The sequence below is a fragment of the Carassius carassius genome, chromosome 29 (genome assembly GCF_963082965.1).
Source record: "Carassius carassius chromosome 29, fCarCar2.1, whole genome shotgun sequence".
NCBI classification, from domain to species: domain Eukaryota; kingdom Metazoa; phylum Chordata; class Actinopteri; order Cypriniformes; family Cyprinidae; genus Carassius; species Carassius carassius.
This window is the reverse complement of record NC_081783.1, coordinates 8,985,972-9,001,232: the sequence shown is the minus strand read 5'-3', so window position 1 is coordinate 9,001,232 and position 15,261 is coordinate 8,985,972. Positions and strand designations below refer to the sequence as shown.

General features: G+C 35.2%; 2 protein-coding genes across 3 annotated transcripts; one reads left to right on the top strand and one right to left on the bottom strand.

Annotated features, from left to right (window-relative positions):
• The first annotated feature begins 899 nt into the window (after positions 1 to 899).
• Positions 900 to 2,763, top strand: mrpl18 (mitochondrial ribosomal protein L18). The gene is made up of 4 exons (XM_059516707.1): positions 900 to 1,188; positions 1,931 to 2,099; positions 2,278 to 2,512; positions 2,611 to 2,763. The coding sequence occupies exons 1-4, from the start codon at positions 1,092 to 1,094 to the stop codon at positions 2,680 to 2,682; spliced, it is 573 nt and encodes a 190-aa protein (XP_059372690.1). The 5' UTR covers positions 900 to 1,091; the 3' UTR covers positions 2,683 to 2,763.
• Positions 2,764 to 4,951: 2,188 nt separating this feature from the next.
• On the bottom strand, positions 4,952 to 14,646 carry si:ch211-203d1.3 (protein phosphatase Slingshot homolog 3). 2 transcript variants are annotated; one of them, XM_059515790.1, is made up of 16 exons: positions 14,491 to 14,567; positions 14,104 to 14,151; positions 13,381 to 13,418; positions 13,089 to 13,272; positions 12,443 to 12,558; positions 11,800 to 11,868; positions 11,326 to 11,391; positions 10,778 to 11,054; positions 9,173 to 9,301; positions 9,004 to 9,050; positions 8,719 to 8,865; positions 8,333 to 8,533; positions 7,178 to 7,337; positions 6,979 to 7,074; positions 6,298 to 6,393; positions 4,952 to 6,183 (listed from the first exon to the last, which is right to left on the bottom strand). In XM_059515790.1, exons 4-16 carry the CDS (start codon positions 13,125 to 13,127, stop codon positions 6,034 to 6,036), a joined length of 1,593 nt encoding a protein of 530 aa, XP_059371773.1. In that variant the 5' UTR covers positions 13,128 to 13,272; positions 13,381 to 13,418; positions 14,104 to 14,151; positions 14,491 to 14,567; the 3' UTR covers positions 4,952 to 6,033. The 2 variants fall into 2 exon arrangements, with proteins under 2 accessions (XP_059371773.1, XP_059371772.1); XM_059515789.1 differs by lacking the exon at positions 14,104 to 14,151 and having other exon boundaries at positions 14,491 to 14,646.
• Positions 14,647 to 15,261: the final 615 nt, after the last annotated feature.

Genomic DNA, 15,261 nt, shown 5'->3' with positions numbered 1-15,261 from the left:
CCTGGAAATGTTAGAGAGGGCTATAATAAGCTGGAGATTGTGAGAGGAAAATACAGTTTCATTTGAACTATTGGATATGTTTTAAATGAACTTCACCAGCAAGCTTAAGGGTATGTTGATGCACACGGTTCATCACAAATTAAACTAATTAATAAGTCTTGTGACTGTAGGGGCTACTAAACCTTGATTTCAACTTAATTGTATTATGTACTTTTATGGAATGTTATGCCATAATACCAGGACAAAAAAAAGGTGTACTTGTGCCATCTTGTGGACATAATAATATTGTCTGATTACTATTTTCTACCGGATCTTAAATAATGTTTCATTAAATACCTTATGTCTCCTTCTTATTTATTTATTTATTTATTATTATTATTATTATATTTTCATTCTTTTTAAGGATTTCTAATAAGCAAAGAAGGGATTTTTTTCAAATGCTGAAGAAAAACATTATAAATGTTAATGTTCAGACGCTTTTAGAAGGAAGTACTTGTGATTGTGATCAAACATCTCATGATTTACCTAAAAAATTACATGATTGATGGAAAGAATGTAATTAGTTCCCTTGTTTGTCATATACTGCTGCACACTCCAGTCTGGTGTGTGGCGATAATACGCCTTTAAAATTGGTTGTCAGCCACCAATTAAATATAAAGAAGAAGAAAACAATTGGCTTAAATCGACTCATATAAAAGAATATAGTCTTTTTTTATTGTGTTTTATTATTATTATTTCTTATGTTTTTAATTTCTAGTTTGTTCATTTGTTTTTATGTTTTTTTTTTTTTGTCCTAAAAGCAAAATCCCGATCCATAAATATATTCCTGTCGGTGGCAGTAATGCACCAGTCAGTTAGGTTGCCAACCGCCAATAAACATCAAAGAAGAAGAAGAAGGATTTCTAAGCGGAACTAATGTGAACTCCAAACCTTAAACACGGAACAGTTTTAGTGTGACATCACAATGGTTGCGCACTAGAAAGTGCTCAAATCGTTTTAACAATATACGAAGGGTCATGCTGTCTCCGTTTTTACAGAAACAACAAGTATAAATTGTCCCCAGAATTAAAGGTATTTTGTACAGCTGTCAAATGGCTTTGTTAAGTGGTATTTGGCGTAGTGTTCGCACGCTGCTGGGTCAATGTCAGAGATCTGCGGCTGCAGCGGCGTGGGTTCACTGTCAATCATGTAAGTAACAGATCTAGAACACAACTACATCCGTGTATACTCTCTGCTGCATGTGTTTACGTTACTACAGAACGAGTTTAAAGCAGTAGATTTGTAGAATTTGCCGTCTATAATGAATATTTTGTTTGTTTTTCTAATCTCGTAGAACAGACCGATTTGGACCTAAAGTTCACGAAGTATCAAGAAAAGAAAACAACTGATTTAATATGAACATGACTTTGATTCATTAAAGTGACTCGAGTCTTGAGTCCGTTCATAATAATTTATTCTGAACTATCAATAATTTTTCCACTCAGATTTACTTTTCTATATTTCCCAGCAAAATGTATCTATCTAACATATAATTGAATAATGAATCTTATTTTCATACATTTTAATAACCGAGTGACTTATGAACAATTCGTCCACTTAAAAGATTTGTTACAGTGTTTTGACCGTTTGCAAATGAATTTCAAAGCTGTCATTATTATCATTTATATGATTGACAGAAATCGTTAATGTTTTTTAATAAAAATATAATCTTTTTTGTTTTACAAAAGCTTTGTTCTCCACACATCCTCCACATACTAAAGAATGTGTGTGTATAAAAGAATCCAGAATAATAAACTCCAACAGTCTGCACTTAAATTTAGAGATGGATCCATTTGAACACCGATACAACAGCATCACGTCATTTAAACCCCTCAAGGGATCTGTAGATATAATTCATGAACAATATTTATGATGTGTCTCTTCCCACCAGCTCGGAAATACAGTCAGACAGCGCCTGAGCCAGAACCAGTGATTAACGATAATGAAGCCATCAATAAAACATTTGTTAACCGAAACCCAAGAAACCTGGAACAGATGGCCCTGGCAGTGAAGGATCGAGGCTGGGTTACAGTGTGGCCCTCAAGACAATATTATCACAGGTTTGTAAGCTTTCCAATGTCTAGAGCTAGATGTGAATAATAAAACCTCTACAAAGTTCTGCTTAAGCACAGCTCTAATAACTGCATCTTAAAAATCTTTTCCAGATAGAAAAACAAATGCACACCGTCTATGAATATTGAACTGATGCTATTTTGTTCTGTACCGTTCGTCCATCAGGTTGGTGTTCAGGCGCACACAGCATCACATCACAGCTGAGGTGTATTCAAGTGACTCTGTAGATCCAGTGTTGTCCTGCTCCACGAAGGAGTGGGCACTGAAGCGTGAGCTGGGCCCCACACGCTCTGTAGCAGCTTGTCGTGCCGTCGGTGAGGTGCTTGCTCAGCGGTGTCTTGAAGCTGGCATCACACGCATTGTTTATCGAGAGGTACCGTGGAAGTTTCGATCAGAGTCGGTGAGTTTTTTTTTTTTTTTTTTCAATGCTTTTTAGGTATTATACATAAATGGTGAAAATGTATTGACTAATTCATGCCATTTTTTTTTCCTCTGCAGAATCAGACATTCTGGACAGCCATGAAAGAGGGTGGTGTCATGCTTAGTGAACCAAGGCGAAAATTCATTTAAGTTGCAACATCTGTTTTTTATTATCATTACTGTTCTGAAGTGTGGCTTTTGTCTGTAAATATAAATATTCTCACATTCAAACGGTGTATTTATTGTCGATTACAGAAGGGTCCCCAACACATTATAGTAATTTGATTATTGGGATATAAATATTTGGTTTGACAGTGAAATGATGTAGTGGTTTTCAGTTTGATTTTTGCAAACTAAAGATGTTTCAGTACTTTTTAAAAGTATTTGTAATGTTTTAAAAACTGATGCATTTCAGACAAGAAAAAAAGACAAAATACTTTGCTACAAATGACACTACGGTGCAAAAAATTTGGGGCCAATTTGATTATTTTCTTTAAAAAAAAAAATTCTCAGCAGGATGTTACATTGATCAAAAGTGAGAGTATATACATTTGTAATGGGACAAAAAAAAAGGTAAATGCTTGCTATTCATCAATGAATCCTATGAAAATATTAAGCAGCAGCAGAACTGTTTTCACCATTGATAAGAAATATTTCTTAAGCACCAAATCAGCATATTAGAATGGTTTCCAAAGGATCATTTGACAGTGAAGATTGGCATAATAGCTGCTGTAAATATATTTCAAATGTATTAAAACAGAAACCAGTTATTTTAAATTGCAATAGCATTTCACAAAAATACTGCTTTTGCTTTTATTCCTGATCAAATAAATGCAGCCTTGGTGAGAAAAATATTTAAATCTTACTGACCCAACACATTTGAACAGTAGTGTATGTGAGAGTAAGCAGTGGCCCCACTTTGGCGCTTTATTAAAATACATATTTTAAAATATTGTTAAAACAAATTGTGTATTATTCTCCAATCAATTTCGTCAGACTAACAAAAAGAGTTATTTCTCATATTTTAGGATCGATACAGTTGTATTGGTTTGATTTTTAATCAGTCCACTGCACATACATTATTGCTTAGCTGTAATATATAATATATGCCCTGTTTATCTGGCTGAATCATTCAGTATTGCTGTATACAGCATAGTTGCTGTTGTTAATATTTTAGTAAAGACACATTTCCAGTAATATATGTAAAGCACTAGTATATATGTGTGTGTGATATAAATTATATATATATATAAATTATATATATATATAAATTATATATATATATAAATTATATATATATATAAATTATATATATATATATATATAAATTATATATATACATATATATATATATATATATACATACAATTTTACAGTAGAATTAAGAATATGAATATCTTAAAACCTGAAACATTACATTATACAAAAACAATCAATGAGAGTTTCCATTAGATATTTCTCAAGCCCCCATTATAAAATAATTTTATTTTTTTATAGCACAGACAACTTTGTATAACAAATTAAAAAGATACATATTCAGATCAGTCATAAACAGAAAAAGCAACAGCAACCTTGACTTTATATTTAACGCCACCTGATACCAACAATAGAAATGAGAGTTAAATCCGAATAAAATTTATAACGTTTCACTTATTTTGAAGTTGATAAGGCATGGCACATTATACATTAGTTGAAGAAAATCAGCACTCTGAAGGCTGTGGGTCTTCATCTATCGCTAATACACATAACTTAAGACATTCTCATGGAAAATAACTGCAAAACCAGTGGTGCCTCAATACTAGAAACATTCCTCAACATAACTTTGGTTTCACAACATTGGCACTTTGTGCAATGACAGTATACACATTTCAACATGTTTTACAGCAGACTGTATATACTTTATACATACAGGACTCAGGCTTACATACAGTACAAACAGCATGCATACGGTCTGATATTTGAGACATGCAAAGACACAAATCAACCACACCTTGGGCTAAACACACATGTACTGTAGGAGCTGGTTTTAACTGTGTAGATATAAAACCAACAAATGTAGTTATTTTGGTCCACCTCCATCAACTAAAGCCACTGAACCATCATGCAGAATGATTGAAACCACAGAGACGTTAAATAACTGGCACATTTTATAGGACAATACTCCGGTTTCGTTTCCTGCATAATGTACAGGTTAAAAACAAATATAAAAAAAAATCTGCTTAAAAAAAAAAAAAAAAAAAAAGAGAGACATGAAAATAGCTCAAAGTGTTTAAAACATGTGATATAGCACGAGTAGCTACATCACTGTCTAGAAACTACCATTCATAAGTTTGGAGTCAGCAAGATGTTTTTATGAAATCTCTTATGTTTACAAAGGCTACATTTATATGATTAAAAAATACAGTTAAAACAGTAATGTTGCAATTTAAAATAAACGGTTTCTATACATTTAAAAATTATTTCTGAATCGGCAAAGCTGAATTTTCAGCAGCCATTATTCCAGTCTTTAGTGTCAAATAATCTTTTAGAAATCTTAATATGCCGAGTTGGTGCTCAGAAAGATTTCTTATTATCGCCAAATGCTGAAAACAACTGTGCTAACATTATTACGGTACCCGTGATACATTTTTATAGAAAGTTAAGAAACAGCACTTATTTTCTAAAATTAAATGTCACTTTCAATCAATGTAATGCATCCTCGCTGAATAAAATTTTTTTCACTGATTTCTTACTGACCCCAAAATTTTAAATAGTAGTATATATGAAAAATCGAAGTCCTTGAGTGCTTTCTCTCTCTACACTTTTTCACCTACTGATCTCCACAGAGCCAGCATAAAGCTTCACATTCGTGGAGAAGGAACAGCTATAAAGTAGATTTATTGCATAGGATTCCTAAAATGAGTGAATCACACTCTTATTCATTTATTAAAAACAACATGAAACTATGATATCAAGAGGAATAATAGTTCATGTTTCTGTATAATGACAAGAGCGATAACAGCCATAGAGAAATCCTCCACTCGCACTATAATACCATATTAAAATATGTGAAGTATATTGAATTCTATGGCTCAGTATGAAGGTGCAAAGGATACAGAGATTTCAAAAGGCACAATGTGACATTTAGAATGATAATGCTCTGAGGAAAACAATTCCTTTAACAATACTCACTTGACAAGTGGTGGCTGATTTTTTTATTCAACAATCCCCCTAAACTGACCACAGTTTATGAGTTTTGGACTAGGCGGACAGGTGAGGGGAAAATTAGTGCGATATCCATTGATATGTAACCATGTGCTTTTATGTTGCCTCCAAGTGAAATGACCTAAATGAGCCTCGAAACAGCAACTATATGAAGAAATTCCCTAATTTTATTCTGCAGTGACTCCTCGAAGCACTTGGAATGATACAATCAGAAGAAGTGTTCTTTTTCCTCACCTTTTCACTTTGAATATTCCTCTTTCTCCATATTTCCTAACACGGCCCCTTTGTTAAAGTGCTTCAGAGACCAGCTTCATCCTGGTTTGTGTTCGGTGACTGTCTGCTGCTTGGTTCAGGAGAAACATCAACATGCGCTCTCTGACAAGTCAAGACTCTTCTTTCAAGACTCCGCCTTCGTTGCGCAGGAGAAAGTCTCTGACCGACAGTGACCTAAACAACAAGAGTTCTTCAGTTAATGCTTGCTTGCATGTGTTTTTCTACTTGACTTTGAAAATATCTTTATCACTCAGTTTTGCATTCCAACCAATACTTTCTTTTCCTCACCTCTTTATCTAGCCCTCTGTCCTCATCGTCAAGCTGAATAGACTGCATGAGAGAGAATAAATCCATCCTGCCACTTCTGCTAGGGCTAGGTGACACCTAGAGTTAAAGTTTTGCAAACATTTTAAAATATGCTTCACCAAAACACAAACCATTCATTAAGACACACCCAGCTAATATTTCAAAAAGGCCTAATATTACCAAATTTAATTTTAGATGGCGAGTTTCAAAATATCCATCATGTACAGTTTTTAATCATAAGTCAAAATCTCATTTTATAGATAGAGAAAACATATTGGTCATGGTTGCATTTTCTTCTGCCACTGGTTATAATTTCTAACCTTGAAATCAGGATTAGGCATAAAAGAATATCTCCAGAATAAATGGTTGCTACCAGTCTCACATGTCTTTGTGGCAGTTTTTCTGGTAATTCAAGACTTCTTCACCCATACAAATGGTTCTCGAAAGCAAAAATGCAATGCACATGATATATATATATATATATATTTTTTTTTTTATTTTTTTTTTTTGGAACCAGCACCCCAGAAGAAGAAAAAAACAAGTATTGGATTTCATTCATAAAATATATGCAGGATAGTAAAAGAAAACCTTACTGACATCTGGAAGGCCTTTTAAATGGTCAAGTGAAATTAATTGAAATTATTGTCCTCGGAGAGCTCTAACCTTATCACTTTCTTGTACAGTAATAAGTGGGTTGGATGGAGCTGTATCTGCCCCAGACGTGTCGGGAACACTCTCATCCAGATGCTCATCAAAGACCTGCGAATGAAATAGGAGTAGAAATAAACAGTTTTTGGGTAAAAAATACTATTTGGAAACTAAAGAGACCGAGAAGCATCAAAATTCTATGACATTTTCTTACATCGATTTCCTCCTCCTCGTAACTGCTTTCGTCTTCTGGGCTCTCGGAGTCTTCCTCTTTCTGTTCCTGTTCACTCCCTGTGGCTGCATCGTTGTGGACAGATGGCTGGCGGACTTCTGGCTTGGACTTCCTCCTCCAGAGGGCACTGTGCCGCTGTTTACTGCACAGCACAATTCCACATTTGGAATGAAAATCAGAAGTTACTACTGAAAAGGTTTTTTTTTTTTTTTTTTTTTTTTTTTATAATAACGTGAAACAAAAATCCACCTAATTCTGCAAGTCGTTTCAGTTTTTCAGAAATTTTTTTTGAAGGGCCATTTAGGCTTTTTTGTCCAACTTTGTGTAAAAATGTCTCGATAACCCTACTTAAATGAAAGAGAGAAAAAAAGACAGATAGCTGACAGTACTTCCAGTACATTTTGGCAAATCGGTCTTTTGTGCACAATATGCTGTAGAGAGCTTCTGCATATACCACTTTAGATCTGTATAATGTGTATTTTATACATGTATAGGAAGCCTGTTAATTAAATTTATAGTAAACAGTTTCATTTGCAGCTGAGCAATCAGAATATATACACACTACCGTTCAGTGTAGTTCATTAAGATTTCTTTTGAAAGAAATTCATACTTTTGATTAATTCAGTTCGTGCTTGCTGAATATTTATGATGTTTCAAAAGATTTCTACTTCCAGTTAAGTCAATATAAATGGAAATGTCTATGTAGCAGCAAATAGCATGTAATGAAGATTTCTAAAGGACCATGTGATACTACAGACTGAATTAATGACTGCTAAAAAGCGGTCAACACAGAAATAAATGACATTTTAAAATACTGCAAATATTGTAATAATTTCACAATTTTACTGTATTTTTGATCAAACACAGCCTTGCCTAGTGCAAGAGACTTCTTTCAAGATCCCAAACTTACATAGCTGTGACTGTTTGAGAGGAGTTTGTGTATCTAAGCTATTTAGTTCCCTCATGTACACACATGGTTGAACAACAATACACCAGACTTGACTTGACTCGTCTGTACCTGAACATCCACTAAGATGCTACACAAATGGGAAAATGTCAGTACTTCTGTGTGAATGCTTGTTAACGCAAGTATGATGCCTGATTTTAGTACAGCACCATTATGAGAATGTGAGTCACCTGGCATTGAGGATGCCACTGTACGTATGCAGCTGTTTGAGGAAACCTTCATTGGGCTGCACTATAGACCGTTTTTCTCTCACGTGGTTGAGGGCTTCGTCTAATGTCCAGCCCTGCTGCTTCATCAGGTAAGCAATTACTGTGGAGGCAGAGCGAGAGACGCCCATCTTACAATGCACCAGTATGGCTTGTCCACTCTTCCTGTATCATCATCAGTACAAAACAATGGCACATAATATATTAGATTGAGACAGAGCACAAAGGCGATATTTTTCATAGGGGGTTAAGTATACTGCATGTGTGCTTAAATATAAACCAATGCATTTAAGAGTCAGCATAGGCAGACTGCAAACACAAAAAGTAAGAGGAGTTTGTGTGTTGAGCACCTTGCTTCACTGATGAACATGTATGTGTTGTTCCAGTATGAGAGTAGGTCGGTCGCTTCCACATCGTAAACTCTAATATTCATATAGGTGAAGGATTCTGGGAAAAAGTTGTCAATCTCCTTGGTAACATTGAGGATGTAGCCCACACTACCAAAAACAAAAAAAAAAACATTTTAAAAAAATTATTTGTATGCAGCAGAACATTTTATTTAAAATATATTAAACAGATAAGTAATAAAACATATTAAAGGATTAAATTATCTTAATTCAATTTAAGTTGTATACTTGTTCTTCTGTAGTTCTTCAAAATTGGCAGCATTCCATTCGGAACCCTTTGGGGGAAAAAAGGACAAAAAATAAATAAATAAATATATATATACACACACACACACACACACAAATAAATAAATGTATTTCCAACAGTATAGCAGATAAGACAAATGTCAACACTCACCAAGTAAAGGTAGTCCAAGATTCTGGAAGGTTTGTCCATCTGTGCCATTGTGACCATCATCTCATTGTCAATATACTCTTTGTAGTCCTTCATGTCTATGCCTATTCTGGACTCCAGGGCTGTTCGCACCTACAAACACACAGAAAGAGTGACTGTAGCTCAACTGTAAGACAACAAGCCCAGGCACGTTAACTTTTTGAGTAAGTGCTAGAAGAAGAGAGTCTTTAAAAGGTGTGTCCTCAGGCTTGCACCACTGTTCAAATGCTTGAGATCAGCCAAGGTTTTTTTTTTTTTTTTTTAAAGAAATTAATATTTTTGTTAAGCAAATGATTGATTAGTTTGATTAATTTGATTAATTAATCAAAATCAAAGTGACAGTAAAAACACATAATAAAAAAAATATTGGCTAAAAATAAAATGCTACTCTTTAGAATTTTCTAGACTTCTGCAAAAAGGAGCAGCAAATCAGCATAATGGAATGATTTCTGAAGGATCATGTGATACTGAAGACTGGAGTAATGGTCCTGAAAATTCAGCTTTGTCAGGAATAAAATTAGATTTGGTCAATATATTCAAACAGAATGAAGCTATTTAAAATGGACACGATTTCACAGCTTCACAATATTGACATTTTACTGTATTTTTTTAAATAATAGTGAACATAAGATAATTTTTTTTTTTAAATAAAAGAAATCATACCAACCCCATAAGATTTGAACTGTAGTGTACTTTGAATAACTTCAAAGGGGCCATATTAAATAAATCCAGTTCAAACGGACCACTTACTGAAAATAAAGTCAAAAACATGCCAATTGTGAAATGTTTTGCAACTGTCGCAATGCAATACTGGCTTCTGAAAAGTGTCTGTTATGGAAGGATGGCAGCAAAACAACGGTAAAAAAAAAAAAAAAAAACCTCGCACACACATGCAAAAAAAGTGAACAAATCATAACACTGTAAAAAAAACAATAATAATAAAAAAAATAAAAAACATTTTTTTTTTTTTTTTTTTTTTACAAAATACAGCATTATGTTCTGTATTATTTTGAATGAATTTTTAAAGTGCAGATGATATAAGTAAAAAAAGTTCAAAGTGAAAGTCGTGACATTTGCTAAGTATGGTAGCCCATACTCAGAATTGGTGCTCTGCATTTAAACCATCCAAGTGCACACACACAGCAGTGAGAAGTAAACACACCATGAATACACACCCGGAGCAGTGGGCAGCTTTAGATCCAGCGCCCGGGGAGCAACTGGGGGTTCAGTGCCTTGCTCAAGGGCACTTCAGCCATGGGTATTGAGGGTGAAAGATAGCGCTGTTCATTCAATCCCTCCCACCTACAACTCCTGCCAGCACAGAGACTCGAACCGGCGACTTTTGGGTAACTAGTCCAAGTCTCTTACCATTAGGCCACAGCTGCCCCTACATGAAATTGTATTTGTAACCATTTGACTTCTGTTCAACTACCTGTTTGAACTCAGTGTGGAACTTGATTTTATCCATCAGGAACTGACTGGATCATGAAAAGTGGCCTATACGTGACTAGAGGGAAGAGCTTGGTGACGTTGCGGGACATTGTAAAGCCATACTCTCTTACATTTTACCTGCTTTGAGGTAATGTTTTCTAAGTCCTCAGTCCTCATGATATCTCGTAGTTGGGCTTTGATGTCCTTCTCCACTGACTCCCGATTCAATGATGAGCGTGTTCCCTTGTCCCTCCTGACTGACTCCAGGCCAGTCATGACCGCCCATTCATTAAGGCAGTGCTGGTCAGATTCCACATTCCCTCTGTAATGGTGTGCCCACTCCAGCCCGCAGCCTGGTATGACAGCCCCACGCACGGCCCGTTCACAGCAGCCATGCAGTGCCTGCAACACTGACCTTGAGCAAAGTGAGAGTGACACATAAGAGAGTGCTGTAAACAAGCAATCAACAAACAACAAACACATTTACAAGTCACAGAGCTAACTTGGAGGCAGATGTCTAACAGCGTACATGTAACTGACTAGACAACCAGAATAAAGACAAATAGCATTACAACAGAAAACAAATATTTAAGTGTTTGTAGGCTGTGAGACCAACGTCACACTGTATGCCGTTGACAGTTGAGGAAATTCAGTGTTTCCTCAGCATTTCCTGCTTTAAAGCTTACCACATCGTCTGAATGGACACAGGCTTAAAGATTCGTGTCACTTCTGCAGATGTCACACTGAAACCTCTGTAAGAGAACGAGTGAAAACAAGCTGTCAGAAAAGCAGAACCCTGGGGCTGAGGCTTTAACAGTGACTAAGGTTCTGCAGAGCTTTGCAGATAAACTATAAAGTGGAAGCATCGTTCGGTTTTGTTTTAAATGGTATTTACTTTTTTTTCAGTTCAGTTAGATTTAGTTTAGTGTTGACTGATTTTTTCTTAAGAAGCAAAACCTTTGTGCTTGAGCTCCCTTCAATTTACAAACCGCATTAAAAGCGTATGCGAGAGTTGACTTTGATGGTAAGATAATGTTATCAAGATTGCTTCACACAGTACTAAAGCACTTATGCCTTTTTTGCTTTCCCTGCTATATCATCAGATGTTTGTACTTGATTAGTTGCCTTCTAGTGCGCATGATTCAGTCTTATGTTCTTACCCATCTCCATCAAGGTAAACCTGTGTGTCACTCCATATTGGCAAGACAAGTCCAATAGTGCACTCATCACTGAGGAAGTGAGAAGAAATAAGTGAGAAGTTTCTTGACAGGCTTACTGAAATCTTCTGCAATTTTATTACAAATTTTGCTAAAAGTTATATTTAACGAGAGAGTTCACCCCAAATGAAAACATATATGAAAATATTTGTTTCATATTTGTCTAAAATATATTTTAAGAAATGTCTCAGCACTTTTTGTCTATACACAAAAACTCAATGGCTACCAAACATTATTCAAAATAACTTATTTTATATTTCACAGAAGAAAAAAAGTAATGCAGGCTTAGAATGAAAAGTAGTATGATGACACAAATGAAATTTTTGGTTGAACTATCCCTTTAAAACTGCAACTAAACATGGGCACCATGTTTGCAAAATATCTGCACATTTAATTTCCAAAAAAGCATAATGTAAAAATAAAAACATATCATCAAAAATGCAACAGTATTTTGTCTATTAAACAATGCATTTACAAATGTTTAATAGGTACGTCCCACATACAAATAAATATTTCCAGATTTATCTATAATGAAATTAAATCTTCTTATGATGATTTAATAATTTAGTTTATAAAGACATGCTACCTGTTTGACCCTGGGAAGTCCATGCCAAGTATTAGACTCTCCTGTTTTTTGTTAAGTGTGCCGATTATAAGCAAATACCTCACTCTGACTGGGCTCACTGACTCCAAACGCACAGCCTGAGGTAGGGAGAAAGAGAAATGTAGGCACACTGTAAATGAATCAGACATAATTCTTAAAAAAAATAATAATAATTTAATTACTGAGCAATTAAAATGAGATTAACTTTTCTGTTATTATAATTCAAACACAGCACCCAAGTATGATGTTCTATAATAATTTTATACACAGATTTACCTAGCAAACAGTATTGTGTGTAACAGTATTCTTAAAAGTCAAAACAAAGTTTTTGTCATTTCTGCCTAGCAGAAGGTGGATGAACTAAAGTGTCTTCAGAAACCACATTGCAGAACTTGTGACGTTGCATATGCAAAACACGGTGAGTAATATACACAGGCAGTAAGTACAAACACTTCCTTTAATCGGTCTCAAAGAGACAAGAAATGTTGTAAATGCATGAGATATTTTCATATCCATTCAATTTCCCAGTGATTTGTGATTATAAAATTCATTTTGTAGAGGCCGTGTTCAATTTGGAGACCCAAAAGGGCAGTGTAGTAAAACAAGAGTGGGCTGAGAAAATCCTAACCAGTTTGAGTGTGTCTTCTGGTCGTAGTAACGAAATCATTGCGTGCAAATGTCTGTGCTGAGTGTCAGAGGCTCGGCCTCCGTGCCTAGGACCTAGCAGAGAGGGCACGGTTTCTTCCTGTGATCCCTCCCTCTCTCCCTCTCCCACCAGGAGCACTGCCCCCTTAACCAGGGCGAAACTTTCTCTGGTGTGCGGAAATAAATACAAAAATGAATCAGTTACGCATTTCTGGAGGAAACACTACATACACTAAAAACACATGCATGATGAAAGCTGTATCACAATCAATCACCTTTTCTGAAGTCTTCCTCTTCTTAGAATAGGCTCATCCTTAAAAATAAAATTAAGTCGATTAGAACTCATTATAACTCTTAAGACTCTAAACTCTTAAGATTTGTCCAGAGAATGGCAATGTTAAAAATGGGTGGAGGGTGAACTGATTATGTGATGCATTTATTTGCAAACAGACACTAAGAGATTCTGCTTGATCATCTGACTCGGTATCTGAATAAAAACTTGCACCAGGGATGGGCCTTTAGCCTTTTTTCCTCACCCATAACTCACTCTGAGATGAGTGTTTGGGTAAAAAAAAATAGAAAAAAGGAAACCCGTACACACAATGACAAGGCATTTCGACAAAATTGCCAACTGCAATGGAGTGACAGGATGATAAGACACTGAGGAAGCTCATACTAAAGACGATAAACAGAGAAAGAAATAGAGCGAGAGAGGAAGACAGTGAGAAGGACACCAAAGACGCTGTTATTGGTGCTTCTATGGAATGAGAGAGGAGACAGTAACATTACCTGTTATGTGACTGACGTGTCCAGACAGAGACAAGAAGAAAAAGAAGAGAGGGGGTGGAGAGGAGAGTAGGGGCAATGAGGTTTTAGGTTAAAGCTCTAGTGAGACTTTACTCAAAATAGTCTGAACATGGTGTTTTATAGAAGATACACAGTTTGCATGGGTTACGGGTGAAAAAAGAATCGTGTTATATAATAAATACAAAGCCTACCAATCAACCAACAGAGACAGAGAACGATTACTTGGCATTGTCCAATACCTATCAAGAACAGCAATAAAAGTTATCAGGCATTTTGGCTCTTTAGCAGAATCCTCATATAATCCTGGGGCTTTTTATTGTATTTTTTTGGAGCAGTGTGAAGTTAATTCTCATATTCAGATTCACTGCAAATTTGGAAAGCGTTTGGTACGCTACCAAGAAGACATTCCTCCTAATTATACATAAACTTGTGTAAAGACAAAGGTGTAGCGTAACTGGACGCACATGGAGGGAGTGGGAGTAGGGTGAAAGAATGTGTGGAGAACACACATGATGTTCAGATCATCTTCTGTAGCATCTTAGAAATTAATATTTTTCATTAGGTGCAATAAAACTCACCGGTGTCGTGGAAACAGATGGGGTTCTGTGCAAGGTCAGCAAAGCCATTCCACAGCCGCGTATCCTGCTTTAACACCGGCAGACGAGTCAGAGCAGCTCCACAGAGTGCTTCCAAGTTTACGGAGTTGAACAGAAAAAGAGACCAAAAAAAAAAAACCTGATTAATGGTGCTACATCCAAAAATGCAATACTAAAACATATTTATAGTGCAACTAGATTGAATTACTATAGAGCAGACTCAGAATCTGTAATAACATCCAGACATTTCCACAAGAAGGTAACAGAACAGGGTCTGAAACTAATAATAATAATAAAAAAAATACACAATTTTATTTTAAGAACTACCTTCAGAAAGTGTTTATCGCCAACCTTCCATTCATTTTCTATGGGGTTTCACTCTAGAAAGTACTTTATTTAAAACTTAAGTGCAAATTCTGAAAATAAAATACAATCATTTTCTATATTTTCTTTTCTTGGAAGAATATGGGACTAAATATCTTAATGATTAAAATCAGTTTTTGATGATCAATACTAATTTTAATATATTTTTTTTATATTTACTAAAATATAACATGGTTTTAATTTTTAGAATATTGAAGATCTAAGTTCAGAATGTCAAGACCTCTAATTGTGGGAAGAAGTTGTCATTTATAAGAGAGGATACAAATATTTTAAATAATAATAATAATAATAATTGAATAGTGTACCAAATATCTATTAGGCGTCTAAACAAAATTTATTTGTGGCTTTGATGTCTTAGGAACGCAAGAG

Excerpts from the sequence above, each read along its gene's own strand:
- mrpl18 (XM_059516707.1), top strand. The coding sequence starts at position 1,092 with ATGGCTTTGTTAAGTGGTATTTGGCGTAGTGTTCGCACGCTGCTGGGT. Across the intron at positions 1,189-1,930 it reads GTGGGTTCACTGTCAATCAT|CTCGGAAATACAGTCAGACA; the intron begins GTAAGTAACAGA and ends TCTTCCCACCAG. Across the intron at positions 2,100-2,277 it reads TCAAGACAATATTATCACAG|GTTGGTGTTCAGGCGCACAC; the intron begins GTTTGTAAGCTT and ends TTCGTCCATCAG.
- si:ch211-203d1.3 (XM_059515789.1), bottom strand. The coding sequence starts at position 14,538 with ATGGCTTTGCTGACCTTGCACAGAACCCCATCTGTTTCCACGACACCG. Across the intron at positions 11,869-12,442 it reads GACTTCCCAGGGTCAAACAG|TGATGAGTGCACTATTGGAC; the intron begins GTAGCATGTCTT and ends TCACTTCCTCAG. Across the intron at positions 7,338-8,332 it reads AGTGGCATCCTCAATGCCAG|TAAACAGCGGCACAGTGCCC; the intron begins GTGACTCACATT and ends TGTGCTGTGCAG.